The sequence below is a fragment of the Brachycentrus maculatus genome, unplaced genomic scaffold, assembly GCF_059751285.1.
Source record: "Brachycentrus maculatus isolate JH-2025_06_01 unplaced genomic scaffold, ASM5975128v1 h1tg000261l, whole genome shotgun sequence".
Lineage (NCBI taxonomy): Eukaryota > Metazoa > Arthropoda > Insecta > Trichoptera > Brachycentridae > Brachycentrus > Brachycentrus maculatus.
Genome location: NW_028281012.1, coordinates 2323885 through 2344738, shown reverse-complemented (window position 1 = coordinate 2344738; position 20854 = coordinate 2323885). Strand labels below are relative to the sequence as shown.

The following is a 20854-nucleotide window of genomic DNA, read 5'->3' as shown; positions in this document are numbered from 1 at the left end:
TCAGACTTTCATATTCATCTTCATCTGTATTGAGATGTCATAATATATTATTTTATTTACACAAGGATTATTACTTTAAGAGGTTTTATGTTATATTTTCTGGTTCGTCTTGTAGTCTGGGACTTGATTACAAATTACAAGACACATGGTATTTTACTTGTTTTTGGAATATATTTTCTAGTCTAAAATGTTGAAAAACAACTTCTTAAGCATCGGAACAATTTTTTTTCAGAAATTGTGAAAAGTTTTTTTTTAAAGATATTTAAACATGTGAAGGTGTATATCACCGCTAATGTGTTTCTGAATATATTCAACAGATTGCCAATCTGACGAGATGGTGTGCGACATCTCTCGGTGCGTGCTGAAGTCCAAACGATGTGATGGAGTTCCGGATTGCATAGATGGCGCTGACGAACGCGATTGTAGCAGTAAGTGAAACATTTTTATTACATTTTTTTTATTCAGTATCATTCATGTAGGTACCCAAAATCAGAATCACAATATGGCGCTATATAAGTTATCCAAATTTATTATTATTGATTATTATTAATTAAAGATACATCATCGTTTTGTGGAAAAATGCACGACGAATTACTCGTACTATAGGAGATGAAAATAAGAATAGGCAATACTAATAAACAATGGCTAGGGCAAACGGGGTTGCATTCCTACCATGAGGGAAAATGTACGTATATCTAAGAGAGTTATATTAGTATACAATTTTAAGGATTCATGTTATTTATATGTTATAATATTATAAATTATATTTAAATAATGCAGACGAATAAAATTATTTCGTCTTTGTTAAAAACGTAGGTGAATTTTCAAAATTATTGCATTGATGTCTGTACTTTTTACAGAGTTGAAAGCTTTTTCAAATCTAGGAAAAAATATATAAAACGTGTAGGTATAAACACGTAGAAATGATCCTTTTAACTAAAAAAATATTTAAAAATACATTAGAATTTTACAATGGTTATAAACCTAGGTTTAAAAAAAAACAAAGTAACCCTATTTTTGAAAATATAGCTTTTAATTTTTATTAAGGGTTGCTGGGTTGTGGTTCCGTGGTAAGTCTCGGGCATTCTGAGCCTCAGTACTTCTGTTCGAGTCCCCCGATCTTCCACAATCCGACGGAAATGTTTATTTATGAGACACTCATGAAAATATAACTATTTTTTTTATTAAAATAAAATATTACAACAATCAATTTATCCCAAGAAGTATACTTACCAAGCACCTCTATATGCATTACATTAAACATTATATTAAAGTATAGATTCCCAAATAAAATATGTATTTCATATATACGGGGACGGAAAACATGAAAAAGATGTTAAAATATTCAATCGATCAATGAAACGTTTTTCTTTCCTTTGAAGCTATGGTATCTTTACCTTTTTAAATAAATAAATACGTCGTGAAAAAATTGTTTATTGGATCAAAAAAATATAAACATATTTATAATTTTTTTTAATATAAACATATTTTTAATTTTTTTTTTCTTTTAATTTTCTTTATTTTCCTAAAATCTACTAATTAGTTCATGAAATTTAGAACCATAAAAAACATATACATAGATATTTTTTGATTTTATTAATTGATTCGGAAGTCACTTTGCGGTAATATCTAAGTGAAACTTAAATTAAAAATGGAAAAACATTTTTTGTTTTGATAAAAAAAAACGTAACAAATGATATCATATAAAAATAAAAATTTGAGCTCCCTGTATGAATCCAAATGTGTCACCTAAAATTGTAAACTATATTTATTCTTTTAATCTGTTCAATGCCAACTTGATCGTTAATTTTTTGAAGGGTGGTTATTATGCCATACGCTATATACTCTCCGAGCCAGGATAACATTAAGTTTTGAAGAAGAAGAAAAACACGAATTTAATCACTTAGATAACCGAGACACTGAACCCGCTCACCACTTCATTACTGAATAAACGAACAGCTGAAATCGGATAATGTTGGATCCCATTTTAACCAACATTTGCTCTTTCTACCCTCAACTCATTAGAATTTCCTGGAGAAGTTGTTACCGTTCGTTCTTATGATGTATCCCAGGTAGAGATGTGGTGAATGGGTAACTGATACTTACGGTTATCTGACTTAGATGGCATTAATTATTTTTTCTAGGTTGACAATTTTTTCCACGCAAGTTTATGATATCAAATTGTCATTAAAAGTTAGAAATACGCAATCGAATTTGTGCACTGATTGACACGGTAGGTTTAAATGATTGAATCCTATAACCGAATTTAGTAACGATTTCTTTTAAAGAAGTCGTTATTTTATTCGATCGCCTATGCCTAATCCCAGGGGTTCAACTTTTACTCCTTGGTTGAGGTCATTAATTGAGGAGGTTATCCGTATCGCCTCGTCATTCCACCTTACTAATATAGACATACATACAATACAAAATATACCTGTATCCTTAGACTTTTGTTGTTGTGGTTACTTTCATTAAGGGGACAAGCTACACATTCATGGGTTATTATTTGAAAATTCATATCGCCTCCTCGTATTAAAACTGTATACTCTCTTACTTACTAATTTTACAGAAGAGCGTTTTAAAGGTTTAACGTGTAATATTTTTAATAATAATGATATTTTCATGATTTGCTTTTTATTTTTCCACAAAGTAAGATAAAATTATATATTAATTTTGTAATATAGTCGTCGAAACGTAGGTCACAAAAATAATCGTTTTGAGTTTTAATACTTTTCTAAATAAAAGGTTGCTTAATTTTTAAGATTTAATTTGAACATGAATATTATATTTAAAGAAAAAAAGAAAAAAAAACGCAGTAAACCAATAATATTTAATGAAATAATTAAATCTTTGCAACAAAGCGAGCGTTTGTTGAGCTACGCTCTTTTGTCAATATCAAACGTTTCCGCATATTAACTCAATTTTGAATATTTTTGGAAATTTTACTCTTTTAATGCGAAGAGGTGATAAGTATATGCTTTTAAATATACTATACTATGCAGATAATTCGGATATGTTGCCTTTTTGTTGGGGATTATTGCCTGTAGGTGCGCGGGCTGGGTAGAAGTATATGTAAGTCGTATAAGTGGATGTAAATACGCCACTGATTCCTCCTTCAACCATTTACAACCCCCAGCCGCCGCTGGAGAGGGGGGGAACAGATCAGATTTTCGAGGGTGAGTTGTATCTTCAAACTTTGTTCACCCACCCACCCTTCCCGCTATACACTCAACGACGGGTAGAACAGATAATCAGTTTTGCGGTATGCATTTGCGTTGTAGAAACCTCTTACGCGAGCGATTGGACTACGTCATTTTTATACTTGCTCACACATAACGGGAAGAAAATTACCATTTTATGCCAAATTACGTCACATTTCAAGTACTAAAACAGAATCAAAGATCATGGACGATTTCCGACCGAGTCAGCTAAAATATCTCATATCTACGATATGATATTCAACTGGCATGTGATCCGTAAAACTAATCACACATTCGTGTAAATAAATTTGTTGTTTATACATCAATTGTCAATATATCCAAGGTTTGCAATATAAATTCATGTTGCACATAAAAGGACAAAAACAAAAACATAATGCTTTAAATACAGAATATATTTTAATGATGTTATGTAAATTAAGTTTTTCTTTAAAAAAAAAAGAAAATACTCACCAAAGTGTATTTGCTAGAGGGATAGTGATGTCTTAAGCAAAGAGTTCCGCGTCGGTCGAGTGTCATTATAATATGTTTAAAGCAAAGCGCGTGTTCCTCTGTGGACTCACTATAAAAATTTTATAGAATTACCAAAAACATTGGGAAAAGAAAAACGTTGTGATCGTAGGAATTTATTTCATATTCATTAATTCACCCTTTTGCTTAAAAAAAATACGAATTTGATGTATTTAAGTTTAAATTTTTACTAGGTTGCGCTAATTAAAAAAAATTACCCTAACAATAATTCGACTGGCCTTATACTATTTGAAATGTCATGCGTAGATACGATAACATACATAAATTATTAATAAATAACAATATTTTTAAACCAACATATTGAAGGTGTCCAAATAATTTCAATAAAAATTAAAAAAATGATGTCTAGCGTTTCTCAAGAATGTGAATGTAATCCAAGATTCAGACCTCACATGCAAATGATAGAGTCTCAGCTTGATAAAAGCTTATCTCAGCCCACTATAGATGTCTCTAGTGAACTCTCGCACACTGTGTTTCGAGTTTGATCAAAATATCTAGAAGTTTCAATAATTTTAGTAGTGTGGTTGTCAATAGTAAAGTAGGCTTATGACGGTCGTAAACCCTGTAAATGCCCAGACATTCATATTCTTCTTCATCTATGTTGATATGTCAAAAATGATTGAATCTATTGATTCGTCTGCCATCCATCTATTTTTTATAAATACATAGCACTTTTTTTATACTATGCTTGGATATCGTGAAATGTGTTTTGGTTCACTTTACATCTTTATCGAACACACCCAATTCCATTGACATACGTGCCAAAATACACTATGGCAATTAATGATGTTTACGAAGTCACATTTAAAATAATATTATGACTTACACTTTATCACCGTCAGCATTGACTTCAAGTCAAGATTTTATAGTTCAGCCCTCAATATTTGATAAGGAATATTAATATTACGATGCTCTCAGAATCGATTTTAAAAACATGGAATCTCTTTACCAATAATTTTCACAACATTTTGAGTGTGTCCAAATACTTGTTCACAAAATCTGGATTATCTCCAACTACAGGAGTTATTTTCATATTTTTTTTTGACATCTCATCAAAGATGAAGAAGAATATGGAAGTCTGGGCATTTACGGGGCTTACGACCGTCATAGGCTGGTTTAAGTGATCACTTTACACACGTGTAACATTCACCAATTCTGTCAAAAAAAAATAATATGAAAATAACTCCTGTAGTTGGAGATAATCCAGATTTTGCGAACAAGTATTTGGACACACTCAAAATGTTGTAAATAAATTATCTGGTCAAATTATAAGCTTAATAATAAAAATGAAAATGGTATTTTCTGGCGTTTCTCATGTGTGTGATTATAATCCAGGATTCGGATCTCACATACTAATATAAGAGTTTCTGCTTAATAAAAAGCTTCTTTACATCTCACCAATAGATGTCTCTAGTGAAGTTCTAGTGAATCTTGAACAAGGTTTCTAAATTGGTTCATATATATAGAACTTCCAAGAATTTGAGTAGTGTGGTTGTCAATAATGGGTAGAATTGGTGAATGTTACACGTGTGTAAAGTGATCACTTAAACCAGCCTATGACGGTCGTAAGCCCCGTAAATGCCCAGACTTCCATATTCTTCTTCATCTTTGATGAGATGTCAAAAAAAAATAATTTTCAATTTATATTGGCTGAATATGAACACATGTTTCTTTATAAAAATATTAGAAACGGTATGCATGTAGTTATAAATATATGTAGTAAGATTATATATATATATATATATATATATTTAGACTTTTCAAAGTTATCTCTGTGTTTTAAGATAAAATAATAGGTCATAAAGAAAGTCTGTGTGGTTTTTGCCACTAGATGATGTTGATGGCCATAAATGTGTTTAAAAGGGGACATTTTAGTCTACATTTTTGAAAAAAATTATGTGATGTTTTTTTAATATAAAAGGGTAAAAAAGTTGAAAATTTGACGAAATTTTTGTGAAGTAAACGGTTAGAATGCTTTGAGTAAACGAAGGACCCAGGAGTTATTTACTCGATCCTATTCCTGAAATTTCGATATCAAAGATGCATCTCCCTCTGGTCGGCTAGTCATAGAAAAAATCGATGAAATTTTTAAACTGGTGAAGCAAGACTGACATGCAAGCATTCAAGAAATGGTGGAGAATTTTATAAAATTAAATAACTTTGTTTTAACCACTTTTCTATTAACACAATTTAACCTACCGGTTTCGACACGAACCTTGTCATCATCAGGGTTTATTTTAGTTCTAAAGCATTAAAAACATTAAAATACTCTCACCAAAAATTTCCACAATCCGTAAAAATCTTAGATGTTTTTTTTTTATAAAGTTTATAAAGTGTGCCACAAAGTATCTGCGGAAAAAAATCAAGAAAAAAATAGCGGAGAAACTAAACATCATCCACATGGCACTTTGAAATCATTTGAAAAGAGCAAGCTACAAAAAGAAGGGCAATGTTTGGGTGCCACGTGAATTAACGCAAAGAAATTTTATTGACCGAATTACCATTAGTGAAATGCTGCTGAAACGCAACGAAATCGAACCATTTTTTAAGCAAATCATTAAAGACCATATAAGACGAGAATATCAAATGCATGTGATCATGGTCAAATGCTAGTGACCTTCAAACGACAGACGTGACTCAGAACTAATTGATGGTTCTTGGTTGGAAAGTTTTGATGCATTTTCCATATACATAGTCCGGATCGTGCACTGTCTGATTACCATTTGTTTCGGTCTCTGTAAAAATCCCTTGATGGTGAAAAATTGGTCGACCGAAAATCGCTGAAAATCACTTTCACAGCCAAATAAACTCGGATAAACCATAGAAGTTGTATTCCGATGGAATTATGAAGCTACCCGAAAAATGGCAAGAGGTCAAAAATAATAGTGGTCAATACGTAGGTACTTGATTAAATTTGATTTTCAGTACAGAATTTTTTGGTCAAAGATGTACCAAAAAACCGCACAGACTTTTTATATGACCCAACACGTATTGGGAGATAAATGTAGTAAGATGTATTAAAGCAATTTTTTTTAGAGTCGTTAACCATAAAAAAGTATATTCACATATCGCTCACTTCTTTCAAGAACGTCATAAATAAAAATCGTCAATTTTCAGCTGTGCGTGTTTTCGGAATGCCCAGAAAATGTACTATATCCCAGCAAAAGAGGCATATTTTTAACTTAATATTCACTCGCTACAGGGCAGAAAGTGTTGTTTTTGCATTTTGAAGAAAAGGTGTTGTTTTTATTATTTTTTTAAATAAACTAAACATTTTTCAAATGCAGAAAAAACTTTCAGGTTTTACCTAAAAAGATTTGTTGCGCAGTAAAACGTTCAATAAGTGGCTTGATATTTATTTTAAAAACATTGTGTTATATTTTTAAACTTTAAAAACGCTCTCCTGAAAAATCAAGTTTTTTGATTTATGACGTTCTTAAAAGGAGTGAGCGATATATGTAGGTACTCACAATTGATAAAACCAAAATTCGTGAATAATTTCATGATTTTTCATATAAGTACTTCAAAATAGTTTTTTTAGTCATTTTTGGGGAAACTGCATTTTACACATAATTTTTTTCTTACCCTCATCAAATGGTATAAAGAGCATTGCATGGTAAAGAATCAAAGTTATCTTGATCGTTAAATACACTAAGGAAATGGTGATCAGCCTTCCGCTTCAGTTACCAGTCCAGGGTCATATGAAATAAATATTAGATTGAAAAATCACTAATATTTATTTGCACGGGACCTCCAACATGGAGACGGACAGACTTATATTGTAAAATCAGTATTTAGTATTGGGTATCTTATATTTGTTTTACCAGCCATCTAGTCATTCTGATGATAATCAAAAGACACTCCAAGACTGACTATGTTTGACAGACATTCAATAATTCTGCCAATTGGCTGTACACTTTGATCCTGTTACGATCCATGTGCTTTTGAGATGTAAATTTCAATGCAGCGATTAATTAAACTTTACCACATTTGCTTGAATTATTTATTTATATACAAAAAAAATTTCTATGTAACTGTGAAATTTTAAAAGCTCTTTTCTTATTCCAAGACTTTTATATCCTTTTCCACAAATTACTTCGTCTTTGAGAAATGTCTAAATGTCTTTAAAAAAAGGTCAATCATTAATTTGACGCAGATAAGAGACATCGAATAAAAAACCGAGTGAAATCGATGTCTAGAAAAGTCGTTTATTATTTTAATTATTAGTTAATAACGGCTAGATCGTAATTTATTTAACAATTTTACATCAAATACTTAAGCTGGAAATAATATAAAACTAAAAAATGTAACAAACACAATCCCAAGTAACCGAATATGTAAAAGTTACCCATTAGTCACAATATCACACATATAAGAACAGGTAAAAGTAATGATTATATTACGATAATATATATATATATATATATATATATATATATATATATATATATATATATATATATATATATATATATATATATATATATATATATATATATATATATATATATATATATATATATATATATATATATATATATATATATATATATATATATATATATATATATATATATATATATATATATATATATATATATATATATATATATATATATATATATATATATATATATATATATATAAGGTAAGTGTCTATAAAACTGACCTAGCCCCTATTGCTGACCTATTTCAAAGTAACAACAGATAATAAGACACTGGTTCAATTATTACTAATTTTTAATATTACCAACACTGCAGCCATGCTTGTGTTATGTGATGATAATGTTTTACAGTCAATATTTTGATTTTTCATATTTGAAATACCAGTTATAGTTTGGACATCTGGCAAGTAGCGCGCGCACACGGAAAATCCTTAACAGACAAGCCTAATCTTTCAAGTTTTATTTTTAAGGTGTATTATTTTTATATGATTGATATTTACAAATTTTTTATATGTGTCAGTTAGTTTTGTGTCTTGAATTTACAAAAAACAAAGTATTTGTGAAATAACCATATGATTAATACAATACATTTATAAAATAAAAGTTGTCAGTATTACATTCACCCGAAATTTCAATAGTTTCCTTTACTGACCTATAGGTCAGTAATGAGTAAGACGAGACCATTTTTAAAGTTTACATAAATTTGTTAAAATTCTAAAATACGTAAATTTCTTGCGTGCTTTGGATAGCATACAGTTTTTGGATTATGAGGACCTAATTCCGACCTATATATTTTTGCTTGGTTTTATAATTATAATAAATAGTTTCAGCGGTCAGTAATAGAAACGAATCTAGATCACTATTATAAACACATACTATTTCAGAAAAGGAGTTTCGTTCTGAGCCATCTTTTTTTGATTTTTCTTATGTTAAAATACAATTTACTTTTTCTTTTTTAACATAATATCAACAAAAAAACTTTGTTTATTATCAAACATAAACTGAATCCATTATACTCGCATGAGTGATCACCTTGCCTTCATGTAAGTAACTATCGAGATAACACTGCGTCAATACAACATCAGTGCAGATGCAGTGCACCATCGGGTGCGGATAAGGGTTAGTAGAATATATATATATATATATATATATATATATATATATATATATATATATATATATATATATATATATATATATATATATATATATATATATATATATATATATATATATATATATATACATATATATATATATATATATATATATATATATATATATATATATATATATATAAATATATATATATAAAAATATATATATATATATATATATATATATATATATATATATATATATATATATATATATATATATATATATATATATATATATATATATATATATATATATATATATATATATATATATACACAGTTTAACCATCGGCGGTAGATCGTCAAATTTGCACGCGTGTGAATCGTGTTCCCGATACGCAAGCGTTATTTGGCAAATACAGAGTGTTTTTTTTTCGTTTCTAATAAGAATTATTATTAATTTAAATTATCTACTGATATTTCTTGGTGCAATTGCATTTTCATATTTATTTTATAAATATCTACCTTTTTACACTGTAATTAAATTGTCATAATTTTAATATTTACTTTACCCTAACAATGAGTGGAAAATAATTGACAGATGATATGATTGAGCAACTTCTGAGCTATACGGACACTGATGTATGTATATAAGTGATGATGAATTCCATTTAGGGTTAGAAAATAAAGATTATGCTTCCGACGCCGACTCAGATAACTATATAATCCAAGAACTTGATGAATCTGACTCTAACAGCGTCAAGCCCGTAGATATGGTAGACAACAGTAGAAATGAAGAAAATTTGTTCACTTCCAAATCAGGCTACAGATGGACAGATATTCCCAAACCCAAGTCCAAACTGTTCATACAACGTAATGTCATTTTTGTATTGTTTCTCGCTATCTGATTTTTTTTTACCATTCTTTGTTTTTTTTTCACCATCATATAACGACAAATTAGAAACCCGCTGAGTAGTATGCTTCTCTCTCTCTCTTTCTTTCCTCACCCCCTCTCGCTCGCATCGTTTCCGGCCGAAGCGCCTAGTATCCAGTGTTGCTTGAATTTTAGGCGGAATTGAATGTCATTTCCGCAGAAAACTTCTTAACAACTATGTTTTTTTGAAAATTATTGTTTATTGCAGAAAATTTAAATTAAAATGGAAAAAATAGAATAACAATAGCATGATAAACATTTTGACATTAGTCGAATTTGTGAAAAACCTGTATTTATAGAATTTTACTTGGGGTATTGCCAGTTCCCCCTTCGTAACCCGCGGATTATTTTTTTTTACTCCGGACAGGAAAGGTTAAGCAGTCTCTGTGTGCCAGAAGATAAAGTGGCAGAAAAGAAGAAAAAAAAAACTGAAAATCACCAAGGGTCTTCTAAAAATCTTCCTCGTAAAAACTAAAATAAAATGAGTCCTGTATTGTAAAGTAGGAAGGGGAATTTTTTAGGAATTGTAATAAATCCCAAAAAGGATGGTTCCGCTTTGATCAAGGTCATGGTATGCCTGAACTGAAAGTGCCAGAAAAACAGGATACTATATAGTATACCGTAAAGTGGGTATACTTTGCACCATGGGTGATACTTTGCACCACCTTCTGTAAAGAAATTGTAGAGCTGGTCATCTCTGATACACGTCATTTTTCATTCTACTTTCTATTGTTTCTGATAGATGGCACTTCAATCTACTTTTTAGTTTACAGAAGTAACAGTCGGTCGCTATTGCTTCAATGCGTTTTTCCTGTCCGAACGTAAAGAAAGTTTTCTGTCTGAAAATTGTGTCCGAAAAAATCCAGTGGAATCAGTATACTGAAACTAGTTACAACAAGTGAGTGGTCTCTAAATCGTAGGTAGATAGGCCCTGCTTTTCTCAAATGCTGTATTTTTTAGTTACGTTGTCAAGTTTATGTAAAAATAATATTTTTTTAAGAACTGACTTGTATTGACCATATTTGGGGTAACATTGCACCAAGTGCAAAGTATCCACAAAAGGCCATAGTTAATTAATTTGATGAAAAGTCTTAAAACGGCTAATACAACTTGACATGTTTGCTAAATATCTATAGGTTTTGTGTACTTACTTAATTCCTGATGGTATATTTTTTCAAAAATGTCAAGAACACACAAACAGCGGCCTTAAGCCAGACGATACTGCGATGTTACACCGAAGAGAGTGGAGCAGTGTTTAGAAGCCATTCGAAATGGTACAATCAATCAAAGAACGGCTGAAGAAATTTTCAAAATCCCCAGAAGGACGATTAACTATAAGCTCAAAGGTCAGCACACAAAACCTGTGGGAAAACCTCCGATATGTGACAAGGGCGAAGAGCAATCCTTCGTAAACTGCATAGTAGATATGAGTGAGTACGGTTTCCCAGTGAGTGTTTTTAACATTCGCTACATTCTAATAGCCTATTTGGATAAATTTGGCAGAAGAGTACGAATATTAAAGAACAACGTACCAGGCTCTGAATGGATAAGATCATTTTTGCAAAGACATAAAACCTTGACTGTTGCTAAAACTAGTCAGTTGCTTAATCGGTTGCCATTAAAAGCGTATGACGATGACGTGCGCCAGAATTTTCAACAGTTTTTGGAAGAAAACAGATTCAACCCAAAGAATTCAGTCTTAAAACGCAGGAAAACGATACCGATAGAACCAGGTAAGAGCATTGCTCACGATCCAAATGTCGAAATGAACGTTGACGAGACACAAATGCTACCTGAACCAACTACATCAATGATCCCACCTTCCGCATCGAAACTTCCAGCATATCTAGCATTAACTGATTATAGTTCACACGGAAGTTTTGAGGAAGAGGGAGAAGAACAAAAACGATGACTGAAACCAGTTATCGTATTTGTTCTTCCGTTTCATTAGGACCAGTAAAAACGAAGGTAGGAGAATATGTCGTATTTCATTATGAAGGAGAAAAATTTCCGGGACAGATTTTGGAAATAAAGAAAGACAGAGCTGTTAAATCCATGCAGGAGAGTCTCAAATCGTGGAAGTGGCCGATGAAGGAAGACTTTCTTCAATATTCTTGGAAGGATGTAGCGGGTTCCATAAAAGAACCGAAAATGCAATCCAAAAGAGGTTTCTTTACCGTCCCGGAACTTGATCATATTTAGACCTAATTTAATTTTAATTCATATTACCTATATGGTACGATATGTTTTAATATCCACCTTTTATTTTATATAATTTTAAACCTTCAGTATTGAAAAAAAAAACATTTTTGTTAGATTTTTCAATATTTAAAAAAAAAAATTCTATCAATTGTCTTATTTTTCCATAATTATACAATATTATAATCTGCATTTAGTGAACTGTGAGCCAAAACCCTTCATAAGGTGCAACAAAACTTGTAGGATAGCCTTTACTTTGCATAAATTTAAATTCTAGTACGAAAAGCGTAAAGAAAATATCATGGTGCAAAGTTGTACTTTACCCTGGGATACTTTGCACCAAAATATAAATATAAAAAAAAAATACAGGCAAAATAGATAAAAATTTAAAAACGTATCAGACATGTTACAGGTATATGTGTTATTACATTGCAATAGTTGAAACCTCAGAAAAAGTAAAAAACCTGATCTGAATAGACAATTTTTTGAAAAAATGCATTATTTTGGTGCAATGTATACCCACTTTACGGTACTTCAGAAGGAATCATAAAAACTATTCCAGAACCGGTGTTACTAAATGCTAGAGAAAATTATTCCATTCCAGAAATACTTATTTATAGAGAGCTTAAAAAAATACATTAACAATACATTATGTTTAACCAATATGTTTTTTTTTAATAAATAATAAATTGTCACATAAGTACTTACTTTTACATTTATTTCCATTACAAATACTTTTATCTTACTCCAGTTTACATATGGTAAAATATATTAAAATATGAATTGAGTTGTCTTATTTCACTCATAGTCAGTAATAGGGGCAACACCGGTCAGTATTATGAAATAATCCATTTCGAATAGGTCAGTATTGAATACAAAACCTTTAACTGTTTATTGCGTGGATTTTAATATATGCACTTGACTTTTGACTATTATTTTTTTAACTTTGTAAGGATAAAACTATCCCATTAAAAAATAAAAATAAATTTAAAAATTTATTAAGCTGTTTTAAAATTAAATCAATATGTTAAAAATATGGACCGGCTTAAGACAAAAACTAGGTCAGTATTATAGACACTTACCTTATATACATAAATCATTTCTCCTTTGTATCAGAATAAACTCATTTTTTGAACAAATAAACAGATAACGTCAGTATTGAATTGAAATTAATCGAAAATCAAAGGGAAATGGTACGAAGCGAAAAGTGACAGCTAATCTTGCTGAAGAGTGGTTACGTCAGCAGCTCCGAGTCTTTTTTTTTTTTCATATTGTAAAAAAATAAATTTGAACCAAACGAAAAATAAATAATAAAACGCTTGTTTTCAGAATTCGCCTGCGTCATTTACGATTTGTAACTGACATGTAGGCGATATGGATAAGCGAAAAAGCTAAATAAATACCCAGGTTATTTATTATTCTGGTTCAATAATTTTCTTTAAAATCGTTAAATAAAATATATTTTACTTCAGTCGATCCGATCGAGGTCAAGCGTTTCTTATTTCAGATTTTAAAATAGTTTAGTAATAAAATGTAGATTTTAAAATTTAAATAAAACCCCTATCCGCATCAATTGTACATAAAAACTATTCAGTGTTCACAAAATTTTGAGTGTGTCCAAATACTTGTTCACAACATCTGGATTACCTCCAATTACAGGAGTTATTTTCATATTATTTTTTGACATATCATCAAAGTAAGCCCCTTAAATGCCCAGACTTCCATATTCTTTTTCATCTTTGATGAGATGTCAAAAAAAAATATCCATAGTTCACTTGTACACTGTACAGATGACGTATAAGAAGAAGAAGGTGAGTAATATTACAGCTTTATAGAAAATTTATAAGAAATAACAGGTAGGAGAAAGAGAATAACAGCTTGCTAGAGTTTTTGAGATAGGATATACATATCGTTCAAGCTTGCGTAAAAATCATGAAAAATAACTCCAAATGTGTGAATTATTGTTTTTTTAAATAATTTAATTTAATTTTGTACATTCTCGATTAAAACAAAAGCAACCGGCCGAGATTCTCTGTTCATCCGCTCCCACTCGGGAGAGGGGTGAGCCCGTTGAGCCCTAATCGAGTGACAAAGCGTTTGCCACCCCTGACGGCAAACACTTCATATTATTCCTAAGGGCGATTAAGCTCCGATTGCTAGGCGACGCGACGCTCAACTTTTGTCCCACCAACCACTGTCATACTTGTTACTATACTAGTATATATTTTGCTATATTTATCCGCTTCCACAGTATAGTGATTTGGACATCTGACTACTATGTTGTAAGTCCTGGATCCCTTTCAAAGAGGGTAAGAAAATATTACAATGATATTTAAAATGTACCCGAAGCGCAGGACCGATCACCTTTCTTGTCTTCAAGTACCTAATAAAATATCAACTTGATGTTGTATCAATTTGATGCAGTGCCCTGTACACCATTGGGAGAGGATAAGAGTCAGTAGTATATGAGATCTTCAAAAATCTATAGGAAGTATAGAAGAAAAGTATTTCAAAGAAATAAAAAAAAAATGGAAATACTTTCTCCAAGTACGGTACAGGTGAATTGTCATATTAAAATAAAACTATGTAAAATAAAACAGGTGAATTGTCATATGTAACTCCATATTAAAATTTAAAAAAAAACCTAATGGTTAAATGGAAATATCCGCAAAGCCTCTACTTTTAGAGTTTTTAAATCGAGCGTCTACCCAACTACGCTACAGCGGCTGTCAATTTCTGAAACGTAAAACCATTTTTAGTTCGTTTATCACACTTAATTTATGTATTTATTTCAAACTTAAATATTTTATTGGTTAAATCTTAACAACGGTATCATTAACCCCCCAAAATAATCATTTGTATTGATCACCCGTTTCAAGTTTGAGCTTACCTCCCATATTGATAGTGTATGATTCTGATTGCAATTGTATATGGGTTTGTAAATTATTCCTGAAGTTAACGCTGAAAACTATTTCTACATTACGTCGCGCTAATATGACAAGAACTAGCACAAACGCTGTGAAGCTCTGCAAGCATGGTACATGAGATTTGAGCAGAGATATAGAATTAGGGTATTTATTTTTACCGATTACACGATGCTCACGAATACCTGATATCTGGCTCATGGGCGCCAGCCGACAGCGAATATTCCACACCAGTTGGCAAGCAGACGGGGCGCAATGACAAAAGAGACGTATCAGCATTGCCATCTCGCCCCGGTGTTTAACGTCTAATCCAACCACTTGTACGACAGACCTTGCGACTATTTAATAAATTTGAATTCATCATATCAAATGCATTTGTCAGATGCAAATTGTTGAATGTACAATGTATGTAGGTGTGACGGAAAGACTTCCCGAGTTATGTTGGTCGCGATCACATCATCGTTCAGTTCTCGCTAACCACAGTACGTAAATATAAGCAAGATATCAAATTAAATACCGAATGACTCGCTTATTTAATGGTACGCTTTATTATGGCTAAAGCCGCTCGCAATATCTAAACAAGTACTTACAGCAAAAATCATATTGAATAATTATCATTTGAATGTTTATGGTATTACGTAATCATATATAAAGGCATACAAATAAGCTATTTAAATTTAAATATGAATTGTTTTCTTGTGGTTTAATATTTGTTTTCAGTACAAGAAACCTATCCCAACTGAAAACATATATTGTTTGGCACCAATATTTACATTGTCATTTTAGTGGAATAGGTGTATTAAATAATTACGCTTGGATGGCTTGACTCTGGCCAATATCTGTACCCGACGGATTCTGCAGTTCTTTGGACACGTTGCGCGTGGCAATGAGGATAGCCTGGAATGACTAGTTGTGATCGGTAGCCTGGAGGGAAAGAGAGGGAGAGGAAGATCCCCACACGATGGACCGATCAAATTAAGGCAGCAGCAGGCACCTCAGTGGTTGTAGCGCTAGGTGCAGCGCAGTCAAGGGATACCTGGAGAAGAGTCATTGCTTCTGCAAGGGTCTCAACCCTCAGCAATGAGGAATAAGACGGAGAAGAAAATGATGACATCATCAAACAAACCTTAATAAAATAGCTGTAACCCTAAAACTAAAAATAACTGTTTTAAATATGTAATACCATATTTAATTTGTTACAAATCGTATCCAAAATTTCTTGCCAGTTATATACTGATCATAAGTGTAGTAGTAATTTGTTTATTAGTACAGCAATTGATTGTAACTTATATTTTTTTCATTCATACTTATGTACAAACACTATCCGCCCTCTAATTTCAAACAGTAGTCTATTATTCAAACTTAAATCCATATCACTCGCCTACTTTTGATGGGTTGGAAGATATTGCTTCTTTTGCAATAAGCCCACCAATAAACATATATACAACAAGGTCAAATAAATAACAAGTAAAGTAAACAATTTGAAATAACGGCAAATTATGTTTATTCTTCAGTCTGAAAAGCTTCCGTCAATTTGGGTATTTGTACAACTTTAGAAAATTTTGCGATTATTATCAAAGAGAATGTAACACAGAGTATAAAATGATTACTTAAACCAGCTTATGACAAGCCGTTTCATCTGTAAATATATCCGTCTCTATATTTTTTTATTTATCCTGAGGTATCAATGTATATAAAATATTTATAATGAAATTATACAAGAAATTATAATTCTTTAGGTGTCATTTTTTTTCTTCTTAAATGTCCCGACATTTCTGTAGTCGTTAGCTTTAATTACTGAAAACTACTTAAAATAACTTATAATATGTGCAATGTTTGTTTCAATATTAAAATTACATTTCAAATAATAATAAAATAATCCAACATGAAAATTAGTGATTCACCAAATAAATTTCCTTTTATTTATTAAGGTGTATTACATTTCCTGCAGAAACCGCTTAGCGGATATTTAAACTAAATAATTTAATCGTTAAACTGCCATGCCGGGAATGTATTAATACTTGAAATAAGTTTCCAAATTATATTTTAGTGTATCACAATAATAAAAAAAATGTCTTTGGGTATTCTAATATGTATGACACTGTCAAAACTATTTCATTTAGTACATACGGAATAGTAAAATTAGTAGAAAAACCATAAGTATAATCGCGGAAATTTTGTACAACTGACGTCACGAGCTCGGAAACTTGAGACGCGTTAACACGATTGTGTCAGTTAAAAGGTTAAAAATACACCATAGCTATATTTACAAAGCATACAAAATAATGTTTAAATACAAATTGTTGGGTAATATACCCAAAATAAAACATGGTTTTTGTTGGATTGAATTCTACATTTATTTATGTATATCTTAATACGTGACGCGTTTCGTCTTCTTAGGACATTATCAAACACTCAAACACTGTGTTTGATAATGTCCTAAGAAGATGAAACGCGTCACGTATTAAGATATATGTACATAAATAAATGTAGAATTCAATCCAACAAAAAACATGTTTTATTTTGAATATATTACCCAATAATTCAATATGGAATTCTACCAACTGTCTGCAGTTCCAATAAATAAATTAAATACAAATATCAGCCACGACTTGTATAAGGCGGTGATCAAAACAATAGAGTAAAGAATTATCCGGTTATAATAGCAATGATCTTGAATAAGTGTGTTCGCGTAAAATTAATGAAAAAGAATTGTTTAAGAGCGGAGTAAGAGCTCATCTTGTTGAGATTTATATTCTAATGTGAGAAGACCTTCTGCTCCCTCCCTCACCTCCCGCCGACCCCCGAGAACCCCCGCGGAGTGTAATCGTCCTCCCCCACAACCCTAATGTACCGACAGAAGGGGTTGCTAACTGCAACATACAATTCTGTTTAAAACTTTATTCTTATTCTTTCAGTTTTGCGTATGCATCGATGAATGCAATTCTACATCAAATAAGTATAATAACTTCATCACCTTCTACAAATTGATTTCTAAAAGCGAAACTATCACGAAACCACTATATTTTCAACGTACACTCGTTCTCTATGCACACTGTTCGCAGACAAAAAATTGGTATTAATATACATAATATACATAAGGGTGCATAATTGCACCCTTATTTACTATCGTTATTTAAATGATGTGATCAGTCCTGTGCTTATTGTATCAGATCATAGCGATATTAAATATACAATATATTTGAATAAAAACCATTTATTTTATTAAAATGACCCAACGTTTAGCCATCGATCAAGTCCAAACATCCTCTTCTCAAAGTTCGCTAAGTGTTAAGTTTTACAAACAAATCTTATATTTTGTATGTGATATATCCGTACACCTGACACAATTAATAATTCTTGTAGCTTAATTTGAATTCGATATAAATAATACGCGAGGGAGTTGGGTGCAAAATTAGATTTGAATAGTTAACAATATTACAGCACGAATGCAAACAATGACTTCTTTATTCGTCCGAGTAAGATGCCAAAATTAAATAAACATACAAAGCTACGTTAAAACATGCGTTTTAAAACCGTCTATAAATAACTTGAAAACGGAGTTGAATAACGCTGATATCTCAAACTCTTTCAGTGAATAATTCTAACTAATAAAATAAAATAAAAAATGGTGCATAGGGCACTGCTTCATATAAACGCAGTGTTATCTTGATCGTTTACACATGAAGGAAAGGTGATCAGCCCGCCGCTTCAGGCACCAGTCCAGGGTAGTATTAAATAAATATTACAGTGAAAAAATCACTTATATTTATTTTACCCCCCCTGGGAATCGAACCCAGGACCTCCAGAACGGTAGCTGAGCGTGCTGACCATTACACTAATTCTAACTAACTTACTTAAATTTTATTTACAGGTATGGGATTATAGTAATTATTGTAAAGGATTACAGTAATTGTTAAGAAAATCATAAAATTGTGATCGGAATATTATAAATATTATTTCAAAGAGGACAATTTGCGCGTTATCATAGTGATATACCCCGTGGACAAAAAGTGCGGACCCAATCTGGCAGTCGCTATCCGAATATAACCTATATTAATGTGTCATCCTCGGGTACACCCCTACTACGCAGAGCAATGTGAGAAATTGAATACAGAACATAAGTATAAAAGAGATCCTAAAAAACAAACGAACCGTAATGAAGATTTATACAAATTTGGCGAGTATTGTTTTCATTTGCCCGCTTTTGGCATTTGCCCCCAACAATTTGTGCGGTGACTGGCATAGCTGTAATATTAATATGAAGATTTTTTCGAACTCGCAATTATTCAGCGCTGTAATAACGAGCTAAATTTAAATAAATTCGAAATATTACACTACAAGGACCCTCTTATATGATAACATTTAACACGTAGAACATGTCTCATTTGATTCATTGTGTCAAGGATAATAAAATAATCATTAATATTTTAACTGGAACAAAAACGTATGCAGAGACATCGTCACTCACTATTTCCATACATGTTACTTTTAACATAAGTTCTTCACATACGAATGATGTATTTATAAAATTAATTTCAAAAACATGTACCAAAAAATAGGTTACCACGAAAAAGGAATCATTATCGTACAACTTAAAAAATCATATTTTCACATTTGTTTATAATAAATTGATGATATTATTGTATATAATAATATTGTAAATAATATAATTCTGCTAATTGGTATAAAATAATTGACATCTCAACATAGATGAAGAACAATATGGAAGTCTTGGCATTTACGGGGCTTACAACCGTCATAGGCTTGTTTAAGTTTTATCACTTTACACACGTGTAACATTCACCACTCTACTTATGATTGACAACCACCTTACTCAAATCCTCGGAAGTCAAATTCTTCCATGAGAAACGCCAGAAAATATCGTTTTCATTGTATAATTTTAGATAACTCCTTTTTTCACTCTTGGTATATCGTTCACTCCTTTCAAGAACGTCATAAATCAAAATTCGTCAATTTTCAGTTGTGCATGTTTTCGGAATGCCCAGAAAATGTACTATATCCCAGCAAGAGCGGCATATTTTTAACTTAATATTAACCTGCTACAGGGCTGAAAGTGTTGTTTTTGCATTTTTAAGAAAAGGTATTGTTTAATTATATTTTTAATAAACTAAATATTTTTCAAATGGAGAAAAAACCTTCAGGTTTTACCTAAAACGATCTGTTGCACAGTAAAAATTTCAATAAGTGGCTTGATATTTATTTTTAATACATTGTGTTACATTATTAAACTTTAAAAACGTTCTCCTGAAAAATCAAGTTTTTTTATTATTTATGACGTTCTTCAAAGGAGTGAGCGATATATTAAACATATGTTATAAGCCCGCATCAAGTCCATGATACATAATAATTAAATGTAATAAGAGACGATATATAAATAAATCTAATTAATCGTCCAATATCGTTCTTAATACACTTCCACACTTTGAAGGGAATAAGATTATTTGACAGCTCAAAGAACTCTGATGAAAAATTCTTGAAA

General features: G+C 31.1%; 1 protein-coding gene across 3 annotated transcripts in view; it reads left to right on the top strand.

Annotated features, from left to right (window-relative positions):
- trol (terribly reduced optic lobes) overlaps nt 1–20854 on the top strand; it is a 278511-nt gene that overhangs the window by 100693 nt on the left and 156964 nt on the right. For all 3 annotated transcript variants that reach the window (XM_088266065.1, XM_088266064.1, XM_088266063.1), the window contains one exon: nt 318–428. In XM_088266065.1, the coding sequence (XP_088122191.1) occupies nt 318–428 (111 nt within the window). The remainder of the gene's footprint in view (nt 1–317; nt 429–20854) is intronic.